Source organism: Kryptolebias marmoratus, linkage group LG8 (genome assembly GCF_001649575.2).
Source record: "Kryptolebias marmoratus isolate JLee-2015 linkage group LG8, ASM164957v2, whole genome shotgun sequence".
In the NCBI taxonomy this organism is placed as follows: Eukaryota; Metazoa; Chordata; class Actinopteri; order Cyprinodontiformes; family Rivulidae; genus Kryptolebias; species Kryptolebias marmoratus.
The window spans coordinates 11359319-11371183 of NC_051437.1; the positions used below are offsets into that span (position 1 = coordinate 11359319).

Below are 11865 nucleotides of genomic sequence, written 5' to 3' on the forward strand. Positions count from 1 at the left end.
CCCGACACGAAAACAAGTGACGAAGGGGATCCAAAGCGCCGCATGTTTCAGTTCAATTCGCCTCTTTTTGTCCTGAGATTTGAACAGAGTGCGTTTCTTCAACGTGGACCAATTCAGCAACTGATGAAGCAGTTGAGGTTTTTCAATTCAACCAAGCACAATTTCTACAGGGGTTATATGAGTTTGTTTTCTCTCTCTCTTATTCTGTATGCAATATGAAGCCTGACATCTTAAAACAAAAAAAACTATAAACGCCTTAGACCATCCGGACTTCCTCTTATGTGTGAGTAGAGAAAAAAAATTTAAAAAAAAATGTTGCACTACTTTGTTTTTTCTTTTTGTCGTTTGTTTCGTTGTTTTTTTTTGGGGGGGGGGATGGTTGCTTTGTAATGCAATAACTGCACTAAATATAACCACGTGTCCACCCGACCACCACAGCGTGCTAAGCGTGACCCGACGCGCCTCTTCCCTCGACCCGAGAAAAGAGACGGAAAACGGGTCAAACGTGAGACATTTTTCCTGCCTGATGCTGTACAGAATGCTTTCTATTGGAGAACAGATTTACAACGCTGCAGTGAAATGTGACTAAATAAACATGACATTTTATGTACTTTTAATTGGTTGGCCTGTCTGTGTTTCACTCTGTGATGCTTTTTTGTTTCTGTTTTAAAGGGATAGTTCAGATCTTTTGGTAGTTCATGTCTTGCCTGCTGCAGACACTTCTGTCTAAACTAACAGCCAGTCCAAGCAGGTCTAAGGCTAAAAACGAGGGGCTCCATCCACCGGGTGAAGGACCGGCACCAGGAACTTTTGGTACCGGCTCACGCAGAAATAATAAAAGCTGTTCCAAAAGAAAAAAAAACAAAAAACGTTTGTGACCCGAGCTTGCAAAACGAGTCAGAATGCCATAATTTAGAGGGTTTTTTTTGAGTAAAACTGAGTCCATGTCGCAATCCTGGTCACTAAAGTAGCATTTAATCCTCCTAATCTGCCTTTAAATCAAAGTTTTCCAACAGCTATGTCTTCAGAAATAAAGCTTTGTTTTAGAACTCGACTTTTTTTTTCTCTCTCTGCCAGGAAATCCCTTCACGTAATGTTTGGCGTCATCGTGAAGCTTGGGAGATTTTGAAATTTAGGACTGAATTCCCGTCGACCAATAAAAATCCAGTTTTCAAACCAACTCGCTTGTAAAACAAAACCAGGTGATAAATCGCCAAATTTCGTCAAACTACGGATCGTTTCAAAGCTTTTGAGATGGGAGAATTTAAAAACACTAGCTCTGGATTGAACAAGCCCTCGCCGTGACTCGTTTTTTTTCCAGCACGGGTCGCAGTTCTTAGAAACAGCGGTCTGCGGGGGCTTTTATTTTGAAAAATGACCACTTGCGTTTGTGTCTTTCCCTGTACCCAACTCGGTCGATGTGAACGCCGCTCTCCCAAACTTTTGCACCGACATTATTTGCATCACGCTCTTATTATGGCAGAAGTGCCACAGCTAACTGCCGCTGTTTGCACATAACCACAGAGTTTTCTGTAAATAATCGAGTAATGCGGCGCAGACGGCAACGGAAACGTTGATTAAACAGCATTTTGTGACGCCACAGTAACCCATTCGGCCTCGGCTCCTTCTGTTACCTCATCGGTCCGGTGAGAATGAAACTATTTCTCCAAGATGAGGACGTTCAAAATGCCATCTACAGCAGGTGAGATGTTGTTTGTCCGTAAGCTTTCCACAAACCCCTTCTTCAAATGTTCTGTTTTTAACTATTTTATTACCAGAAAAGCTATCAGGTCAAATATATTGATGTTTATTAGTTGCCACATCAGTTAATGTTCAGGTTCTGATGGGTTGTTTGTCAGATGGTGACCAGGCGAGATAAAAATGGCCGTATTTTAATAATGAGGCCTCCTGCAGCTCAGACACCTCCAGACAGAAGTTGGTCTGAAGAACGTGAATAAAATAAAAAGAAACAAGGAAATTTGTTTTGTTTCAAACACAAGATTCAGTCTCTGAACTCTGATGTTGAGACTAATACTAAAGAAAAATCAAGTAATCTTGTTTAAGCTTCAAACACTCCCGTATACTTAGATTTTATTCCACTGATTTCTGTTCATGATCGCAGCCTGGAGTCAAACCCTGTGGAGATCGGCACGCTGCTCTTTCTGATCATTTCTTCCAGCGCAGAACCCGGAAAGCCACGGAAACAAGTTCTCACCCAAGTTTTTGCACCGTGCTGGGTGAGGCTGATGGGGACGTTAGGAGCTGACAGTGTTGGAAAAAAACCCAACAAATTTTCCTGAAAGTAGCATGAAACAATAAATTAGTTTGAACAAGTTAAGTCATTAAAAGTTGAAGCAGAACAAAAATCTGGACATCAAGAATTTAAAGAAAACTCCCATGTTTTCAGCATTTTGCTCTTTAATCTTTCATATTTCTAATTTAGGTTGTTATCTGAAGCCGAGGCGGGCGCTGTTCACACGTGACGTAGTTTAATTAGGAGAGAAGTCGTGTTTCCAGGCTTCACGGCTGTGCTGCAAACTTAGGACCATCCGTCCATTTTCTTCACCAGCTTCTCCTTTCAAGGTCACGGGGAGCTGGTGCCTACCCCCAACAGTCACTGTGCGAGAGGCGGGGGACATCTTGGACAGGTCGCAAGTCCATCGCAGGGCCACACAGAGACAAACGAGACAAACAACCATTCACTCACACCTAGGGACAATTTAAGAGTCAACTTAGGACCAATCAGTGTTCTTCTTTCATTAACAGATCAGCTTAAAACGACGGCCGATACGGTCTGACTGCTAATGCTCTAATTCTGATCCCATCTCATTCATCGACCTTCGCTCATAATAAACAAAAAATCACCAAAATCACCACAGGAGCGTCTCTTGTGTTCGTTTTGGTGCCTTAATAAAAGAAATCCCCAAAGCAGCAGCGGTTGTGTGACGTGTCGGAGCTGGTACTGTGTCAAATTACTCCGTTTCTAATAATAATAATAATAATAATGTATGTAGACGTCCTAACAGTGGCTGAGGTTGAATCTATAAAGACTCTCCTGACCCGAGACCGACTCCTGTAACCGAACACAAACTCATGGGCGACTCGAGGCTCCTTGTTTTTTTATTCCGTCACTTCCAAATAACGAGACAAAACGATGAAATCTGCTGGAGTCGCGTCGTACAAAGGTTTGTATTTAAAACAGTTTGAGGCATTTTACCCAGGAGATGGATCTGGGGACAAAAAAAAAAAAAAAACACAACAAAGAGAAACATCAGATCTGGTTGGTCTTTAACACATCGAGGAGCTGACGGTGACTACCCCACCACAGTTGTTTGATTTTTATTTACAGTGCATGAAGTCCTGCTTAAAGACCCTCCCTAATACGTTCAGTGGGGTTTTTGTTATTTTTAAACCAGCAGAGACGAGAAAGAACAAAACATCACCAAATCCTGCATGTAAATCAGAGCCGTCTTCATGATGACAGGCAGGAACTCGCTGCGTGTTTCTGTGGATAAAATTATAATTAAAAAAAAAAAAAAAACAGCAGCAACGCTGAGGATAAAATCAGGCGAAGATGGTCTCCTCGCGCCTCTTCTTGGTCAGGATGGTTCCCGGCTTGTGCTGGGCGTCCGGGTGGTTGGCGAGCTCCGGAGGACAGGTGGACACCGGGCTCTCCAGGATGGCCTGCTTCAGGTCGTAAAACACGGCCGAGTCCTCTTTGGTGAGGAAGGTCATGGCCACGCCGCTCTTCCCGGCGCGGCCCGTTCGGCCGATACGATGGATGTAGTCTGCGGAGGAACGTGACGAGGTTACTTCTCAGGCTTTTGGGAACGTATTAAACACACGGACAAGGAGGAAGGGGGGGGGCTTACCTTCGATGTTCTTCGCCATGTCGTAGTTGATGACCATGGAGACGTCCTGGATGTCAATACCTCGACCAGCGACGTCCGTGGCCACCAGGATGTCTTTGGCTCCGGCCTTCAGGTTGGAGAGTGCAAACTCTCTCTGCTCCTGGCCTTTGCCTCCGTGCAGCGTGCACGCATTGTACTGAGGAGAGGAAGAGGAGGAAGAGGAGGTTGTCAAAATGGAAATATATATTTCTCCAAAGCTTTCTACAACAGAGAAGATATTTTTTGATCTGAACTCTCCACGCGACTCCACTTTAAAAGATCTGAACTCTCTCTCTTTTGTTTTTTTTAGCCAGTGAGACACGTTTAGGGGAAATCTTTTGCCGTTTTGCTGCGACACACGCCGAGCTGTGACCCAAAGACAGAATGTTCTTGAGGCGCTCACCCCCATCTTCTCCAGAGACTTAGCCAGCACGTCGCAACCCTTCTTCTGGTTGACAAAGATGATGATGGGAGGCTCGAAGCCGTGCGCCAAAACCTCCAGCAGCTTCTTCCTGCACAGCAAAAAACAAAACACAAAACTCAGCACGCCGACGTAGGAGGGCTGTTCAGAGCTGCCGCTTGCGTCCGTCTCACCTTTTCTCCCCCTCGGACATCAGCAGCACCTTCTGCTCCACTCTCTCGTGGGGTTTTCCAGCCGATCCGATATAGACCACGGCGGGACGCCTCAGGTAGCTTCTGGCCAGCCTCTCCACAGCCGGGGGCATGGTAGCGGTGAACATGACTGTCTGAAAGGTGGGGGGGAGGAAAGCACACGGTTGGAGGAGACGATTCCCGGAGAACGCCCGGTGCGTCCACGGAGCTTCACGCGGGCCCGAGCGCGCTCACTCACCTGTCTGTATTTGTGTTTCCCAGATTCGAAGTTCAGCGTCATCTTCTCCGGGTCCTCGGCTTCCTCCGTGTCCGGTTTCTGGTTGGTCACCGGGATGTACTCCAGGATCTTCTGGACGTCAGGCTCGAAGCCCATGTCGATCATGCGGTCGGCCTCGTCCAGGACCAGGTAGGTGCAGCGGCCCAGGACCAGGTAGCGGTTCTCCAGCACGTCGATCAGACGTCCGGGGGTGGCGATAACAATCTGTCAGACAACAAACAAACAAACACAGAACAGCTGATCAACTTCCTGCCTCAGACATCGCTTGCAGATACCACAAAAAACACCTGAATCTACCATTTAACATCATTTTATTATATCCAGAATAATAGATTTATGATTTATGATATAAATACACATGAAGTTTGTGTTATACCTGCTTTAGTCATATTGAACAGACTGATTTTCACGTTTTAAAAATGTCAAACAGACGACAAAACAATCAGGAGTTTAAATATCCGCAAAAACGAACTAAACTCTAAACACCCAAAGTGTCTAAACTAGGAGTGGGCAGTGGTTTTTAAATATTCAGTCTAGTTAAAATGGGCAAATTTAAAGAATTAATGTAACCATCACAACCATTTTTCTTGTTTTAAAAAACAAAGCAAGTTAAGTTGCTGGTTAATGTTGCTCTTTCTCAACAGAGCAACAACAAAAACTAACTCGGAGAGTCACAGCTTCTGTTTCTGCCACTGGACTTTATTTTGAAAGGACTATAAAGTAAAAACTGTGTTCGTGGGTATCAGAATACATCCCACTCCACGTTGATCCACTGGAGCGCTGAAAATGAAGGTTTATAAAAGATCCTCGGTGAGCAAAACTGCAGCGAATCCTGTTTTTTTTTTCCTCAAATGCCCATCATTAATCTAAATATTACAAGGAAAGGCTCAGCTCAGACTCTGTTTCTGTGGGATTTGTCCTCCGTTGAGACAAACTGATTTTAAGGCTGAATGTTTCACCTCACAGCCCATCCGGAGCCGGAAGCCCTGGTCCTCCCTAGAGATCCCTCCAATCACAGCCACCGTTCGGATCCCGAGCGGTTTACCAAACTTTATGGTCTCCTCCTCGATCTGCTGCGCCAACTCACGAGTCGGGGCGAGGATCACGGCGTAGGGACCCTGATCCGAGTCTTCGATCCTGCCGGGCGCGAAGCAGAGGGGTGAAACAGACGGAACAACAACAACTAAAACACACAATCGGACGGCACAGAACATGGCTGCCTGGCTTACCTGTCGATTTTGGGCAGGGTGGTGATCCAGACCAGCAGCGGAATCAGGAAAGCGGCCGTTTTCCCACTGCCCGTCTCTGCCACACCGATAATGTCACGGTTCTGCAAGCCGATGGGAATGGCTTGCCTCTGAATCGGTGTTGGTTCCTGGAGACAAACAAAAAACATCACAGTTAAAAACAGACACCAGTCAATTTGACACAGATCTCATTTTAAAGCTTCAGGCAGCTTCAGGTTCTGACCTTATAGCCACATTTGTCGATGACCTCCAGGATGTGAGCGGGCAGAGCGTACTCCTTCCAGTTCCTGATGGGGTTCGGGATCTTCCCTCCCTTGGTGGTGATGCTGTAATCCTCTCGGAAGATTCTCCAGTCCCTGTCCGTCATCTCGTCCAGCTTCTTCTGAGACCAGTGCCGGTCGTCCCAGCGCTGCTTGGCTTCCTTCTTACGCACCTTCTTCAATCTCGTCCTGCGGGGAGCGGGACAAAGATACAGATTGGACAGCAGTCAGGAAATGTTATAAAATGTCTCTTTAACCCCTCCCGACAGGTGGACTCACTCTTCCTGCTCCTTCTCCTCCAGCGTGCGTCTTTTCTCCATCAGGTCGCCATAGAAACGCGACTGCTCCCGCTTCTGCTGCTTCAGGTCGATGCCGGCGATGAAGCCGCGGCCGTACAGGTGCACCTGATGCTTCTCCTTGTAGCTGCGACACAGATCGGAAGACTTCAGACCGGAAACATCAGAAAAATGCAACGGGTCGACGACGAGCTGGGCGTCCACTCACATGGGGTTGTAGTCGACGGACGTGTCTTCGGAAGCGTCCCACTCAAAGACGAACTTCCTGTCATTCAGGTGGCGAGTTCGCCGCCGTTTTTTGATGCCACCCAGATAACGCTCCTGGAAATAAGCCCAGTTATTAAAAAACAGATCCTAGTTGTAAATCTTCTTTAATCTTACTGTAGAAGCAAATAACATGTTGGAAAGAAAACATTTCTTCCTTTTGGAGTTCAGTTTATTTACTAACTCAACAAATAAATCAGAAACACCGAATGAGACTTTTACAACAAACCTTGATGGCCTGAAGCTCTTTGCCTTTATCTTTCTCCTCTCTGAGCTTTTGTCGGCCATTGTCATCCTCGTTCCCGTTGTTCTCGCGCTCAATTCGCTCTCTCCGTTCTCGCCTCTCCCTTTCCTGAGGATCCTCTGCAAACAAAACCAAACATCCAAACATCTCACCTGACACCGACGCGTAAAGAAACGAACAAACCGCAGGAAACCCACCCAGCATCTTTCTCCCCATGTCCTGAAACACCCTCCGTTTCTTCCGCTCCTCGTCCACCATCTTCTTCCTCTCCTCCACCTGCTGCTCTCTGCGCTTCAGAGCCTCGGCTTCCCGCTCCGCTCTCGACAGAAACTTGGGCTGAAGACGAGACGTGAGGAGGAGGAGGAGTTAGGGGAAAAAAATAAAATCCTGCATTTGTAAAAGTAAAGCAGAAACAAGGAGCGGCTCACCTTTGCCTCAGCTTCCTCCTCTGCCTTTTTCTTGGCCAGAAGCTCCTCCAGAGACAGCGGCTGGACCTGAGCCACAACACAGGTCAAACACCAAAAACCAGGGCTACACTGTATTTCAGCATTTTGAAGGACGTTGTACTAATCTGAATACAATAAGTTTTTGCTTTGCTTATGTTTAAAGGTCTTTCCAGACTCCATGAGAAGTCATGAAGTCGGCTCTCGGTCGTGTGATGAAAATCGCATCATTTTGTTCGCATAGCAGCTTCGTCCGCCCCCTCTCGATACAAGGCCCTGGCCGAACTTTTTCTCACAGGGGTAAGTATGGAGTGATTGGTCAGAAGATGTTTATGTGGAAAAGCCAGTGAGCTTTCATGGAGTTCATTTTGCTTCTGCTGCTCCGCTGAGAAGCAGCTGGAGGCTGTTAGAAAATACAACCGTCTTTACAACGGTTCCTGCAAAACTTAGAAACCTCTGAACTTAAAAAGACCGCAGGGATGCAGGCAGCTCTTCATGGCTGTGGCGGCCGGGAGGAAGTGCACCTCGGCCGGGCAGCACCTTAAGATTTGCAAATGCCAAATGCCTCATACTGTCTCAGTCTGTTTAATAAACATGTCTGGTTGGGTTTAAGGGAAGCAAAAATCTGTACGAGGGCAAGAGATCTGAGAAGGTGGCGGGAAGAAACCCATTTTAATGCCGCAGGAGGAGGGAGGAGCTTCCTGGGAGTTCTGATCCGAGTGTCTCGTGGACGATGAGAAAACAAACGGCTCCCAACCAATAACCCACTTTGTGACTTCTTCCGGAGTATGATGGAGTCATAACTCTCCGTCAGGATGAGTTGACAAATAATCACCTCAGTCTTCACCTTGGATTTAAAATATGAAGCCTAAAACTCTAGGACTACAAAAAATGTAAGAATCATAACTCAAAATCATACCTTCTCCTTCTTATTTTTGTCATCTTCTTCCTCCTCTGTTTTTATATCTTTTTCTCTCTTTATCCTGCTATCCTTTGACTTTGGTGAGAGGCTTCTGTAAGAAAGAGCAACAATCCATAATGTACGTGTGAAGCTTTAGTGCAAACCAGAGTTATCTTTCCTTCAGCTGTCAGTGGTCATAATGTTGTGGCTGATCTGTATGACTGTCACATGAATACCTGGATCTTTTGCGATCTTTGTCCCGCCGGTGGCTGTCTCTGTCTTTGCGGCTCCTCTCCCTGTCCTTGTCCCGGTCTCGCTCTCGTTCTCGGTCTCGGTCTCTGTCCCGTTCCCTGTCCTTGTCTCTCTCCTTGTCTTTTATGCGCCGGTCTCTGCCATTTTAACACAAATTAGGAAAAAAGGTCACAAACTTTAAGCCTAAAAATGCTGAAATATTGCTGTCAAAACACAGACAGAACAGTCACAGCAGGATGCAAAACGCCGTGGCTGAGTTCTGTCCGTGTGCTGCTGAGTAAAGTTAACCTTTCCGGAGATTTGGAGCGGTTTCGCTCACGAGAGCGATGGCGTTTGCGTGACGGGGACCCTTTGCGATCTCGATCTCGCGAACGGCTGCGCTTCCTGTCCCGGTCTTTGGTTCCCGAGGATTCTGCATCCTTCCTGTCTGTGGAGTCAGCTGCCATCTGCAAACACAAACCACACCTTGGTCGCGAGTCGAACGACAAAATTGATCTAATACTCGATGTGCGTCTAATATTTAACTTTCACTAAAATACTAGAGGTGACATAAAATAGAAACTTTATTTTCTCAGCTTTATTATCAAACAACAGATTAGAAAACATAAAACATTACCTTAATAAAGGTTGGCACCATTAAACGACACTTTAAAGCCACTGATGCAACATTTCTTCAATTAAAACCTTTTGTTTGTGTGAATTCTTATTTATTTTCTTTTCAAACCTATTTAAACTATCAATCAGTGCTAAAACTGATTGAAGCTTTAGCATAATCCTTCTCACATACTGTAAATTCAAGACACATTTAGCAATAAGCTTCAGGACTGGAGACACTCGCCTTTTTGGTTTGACTGTGATATTTAATTTTGTTTTACTTTCTATTCCAATTTAGGATATAAAAACTGTCTATTTGAAAAGACATCAGGCATAACACTACAACATGAAATTAAGCATTTAAATTCAGTAACTCGCTTGAAATTTCAAACGAGACAACATTTTGTTTGGCGAGCATTTGCAGAATAAAAACAGCGCGTTAGCCCGCTAAGCTAAAGTCGTTTGAAAAGTCCGTCATTTTTCCCAAAAGGCTGCCGAAATGCACGACAATAAAACCACAAATTTATCTATAATTACAGAGTTAAAGTAGTTTCTCGTTTAGTAATGTCAAATCTCACCTTAATCGCTTGTCAACAAGATACTTGCGATTATTCTACGCTTCAAGAAGACGCCATGATGCCCAACACGAGCGATACGCGCGCAATGACTTGTGGGAACTGAAGTCCCGAGTGTCGCAACGAGAGTGGAATAAGTTCACCAAAAAACTACATTGCCCAGGTCAAAACCGCACTTCTGTCAGGACCTTAAATGTTTAGCTCATGGACACCTGAATGCCTTCACAAAAAGGAAAAGAAAAGAACGTCTGTTCTTTAGTTTGGACACAAGATGGCGACAAGTCAGCATGAGAATGACTATTAATAATATCTATCTATCTATCTATCTATCTATCTATCTATCTATCTATCTATCTATCTATCTATCTATCTATCTATCTATCTATCTATCTATCTATCTATCTATCTATCTATCTATCTATCTATCTATCTATCTATCTATCTATCTATCTATCTATCTAAATTATATGGTGTCTTTTAGATACATTTATTTATTCATTTTCTCAGTTTTCATTCTGAGAGATTTATTGTTGTACAATCTCCTGTTAGTGCTTCTGTTGCTGCTGTGAAATGAAACAGGCCTGTCTGAAAAGTAGTAGCACTATCAGTGGCAGCAGATTTTAAAATTCAACAGGTGTGGTTTTGCCAGGACTGTTCTTTTCTTCTTGTTGTAATGTAAACCATGCCTCTCTGTGTCTGTATGTGTTTGAGGGCTTGTGTGCAGATAAAAGACACGTTAGAAGCTGCTCTGCTTGGGTCCGGATTGGCTCGGAGCTGATTCATATTCTGAACCTGCTTTTTCTTCCACCGGCAGATGAAAAGAGATTCACGGAGCTCCTCTGAAGGTGAACCCGGTTCAGTGGAGAAGGATCAAAACCGATGGCATGAAGAGTTTTTTTTTTCCTTTAAAAAAAAAGCACAAAAATAACAGAAACGTACTGCAGAAGAAAAACGATAGACATGTAAGACTGTAAAAGTCACAGCTTATATTCTACACACTGAAGTTTTCTCTTTTTTAATGTCTAAAAATATGAAGACGAGAGACAAAGGAGACAAAAGATGAGGTTGTCATTCAGTTATTCTTTAGATTTATATCACAGCAAACATCAACAAAACCACATTATAATAAAAGTTCTGTTTTGTGGCCTAGTGAGCCAAAATAAACAGATTTTCTTTAAATCTGATGTTATACATTAAACACAAAAATGGACATAACTAATAATTTTACAGGTATTGAGCTAAACTTTTAGTAGCTGAGGCTCATCCTCAGCTTGTCCTCTGAGAGCTAACACATCTTGAAAGATCTTCTACTTTTTTATTTATTTAAAACAAAGGAACAAACAAAAACAGCAAATATAAGCAAAGCTACAGCGAACAATAAGGTAAAACTGCAATAATTTTTAAAAAGGCAAATTGGTAACTGTGACAGTCAACTAAAATGTACATTTTGCAATTGTAAACAATTTTTACAAATGTTCATCTTTCTGCCATCAGACAGTTTATTTACAGGTTCAAAACACTGAAAACAGCAGCCAAGTTTCCTGAAATTGGATTTCCAAAATGTTCATGAGTCACAGCCTGTAAATGGCTCCCTGTCCAGTGCTGTGTAACGTTGAGTGTTGTTCCCCTGATCACTAACAGCCGGTCGTTGACTCAAGCGGGCTCTGTGTAAAAGCGAGAAATCAATATCCAAGCATTTAAAAACCATGTTGTTCAGGATTGACTCGTGAAACTGAACTGACTCCACAGAGCAGAGCACATTCAGCTCTGCAGCTCCACTAATTGATTTGTGCTGCGTTCAGGTGACTGGCTGGCTCAGGTCTGATCAGGGTTAGCTGTTCTTCGTCTCTCAGATCTCTCAGCCCCGATTCCGAGGCACCTCAGCTGCCTCGCCCGGCTCTGGATTCCACCCACACACACACACCACCCCCCAAAGCAACCCTGCTCCCTGATGCCAGGCGTAGCTGCCTAATTAAACTGCTAGAAGAGCGCTCGCTCTTGACGTGCCCT

General features: G+C 44.5%; 1 protein-coding gene across 1 annotated transcript; it reads right to left on the reverse strand.

The window, feature by feature from the left end:
• Positions 1-3102: 3102 nt before the first annotated feature.
• ddx23 (DEAD (Asp-Glu-Ala-Asp) box polypeptide 23) lies at positions 3103-9969 on the reverse strand. The gene is made up of 17 exons (XM_017409766.2): positions 9859-9969; positions 8975-9132; positions 8671-8823; positions 8453-8546; positions 7519-7584; positions 7288-7426; positions 7076-7209; positions 6791-6903; positions 6566-6709; positions 6250-6475; positions 6009-6154; positions 5739-5916; positions 4741-4983; positions 4485-4636; positions 4294-4402; positions 3873-4047; positions 3103-3788 (listed from the first exon to the last, which is right to left on the reverse strand). The coding sequence occupies exons 2-17, from the start codon at positions 9130-9132 to the stop codon at positions 3565-3567; spliced, it is 2454 nt and encodes an 817-aa protein (XP_017265255.1). The 5' UTR covers positions 9859-9969; the 3' UTR covers positions 3103-3564.
• Between the last annotated feature and the right edge of the window lie 1896 nt (positions 9970-11865).

Bases quoted from the DNA above. Each gene is read 5' to 3' on its own strand.
- ddx23 (XM_017409766.2), bottom strand. From the start codon at position 9,132: ATGGCAGCTGACTCCACAGACAGGAAGGATGCAGAATCCTCGGGAACC. The intron at 4,637-4,740 runs GTGAGTGAGCGC...CCCACCTTTCAG, and splicing joins GGAAACACAAATACAGACAG to ACAGTCATGTTCACCGCTAC. The intron at 4,048-4,293 runs GTGAGCGCCTCA...TCCTCTCCTCAG, and splicing joins AGTCTCTGGAGAAGATGGGG to TACAATGCGTGCACGCTGCA.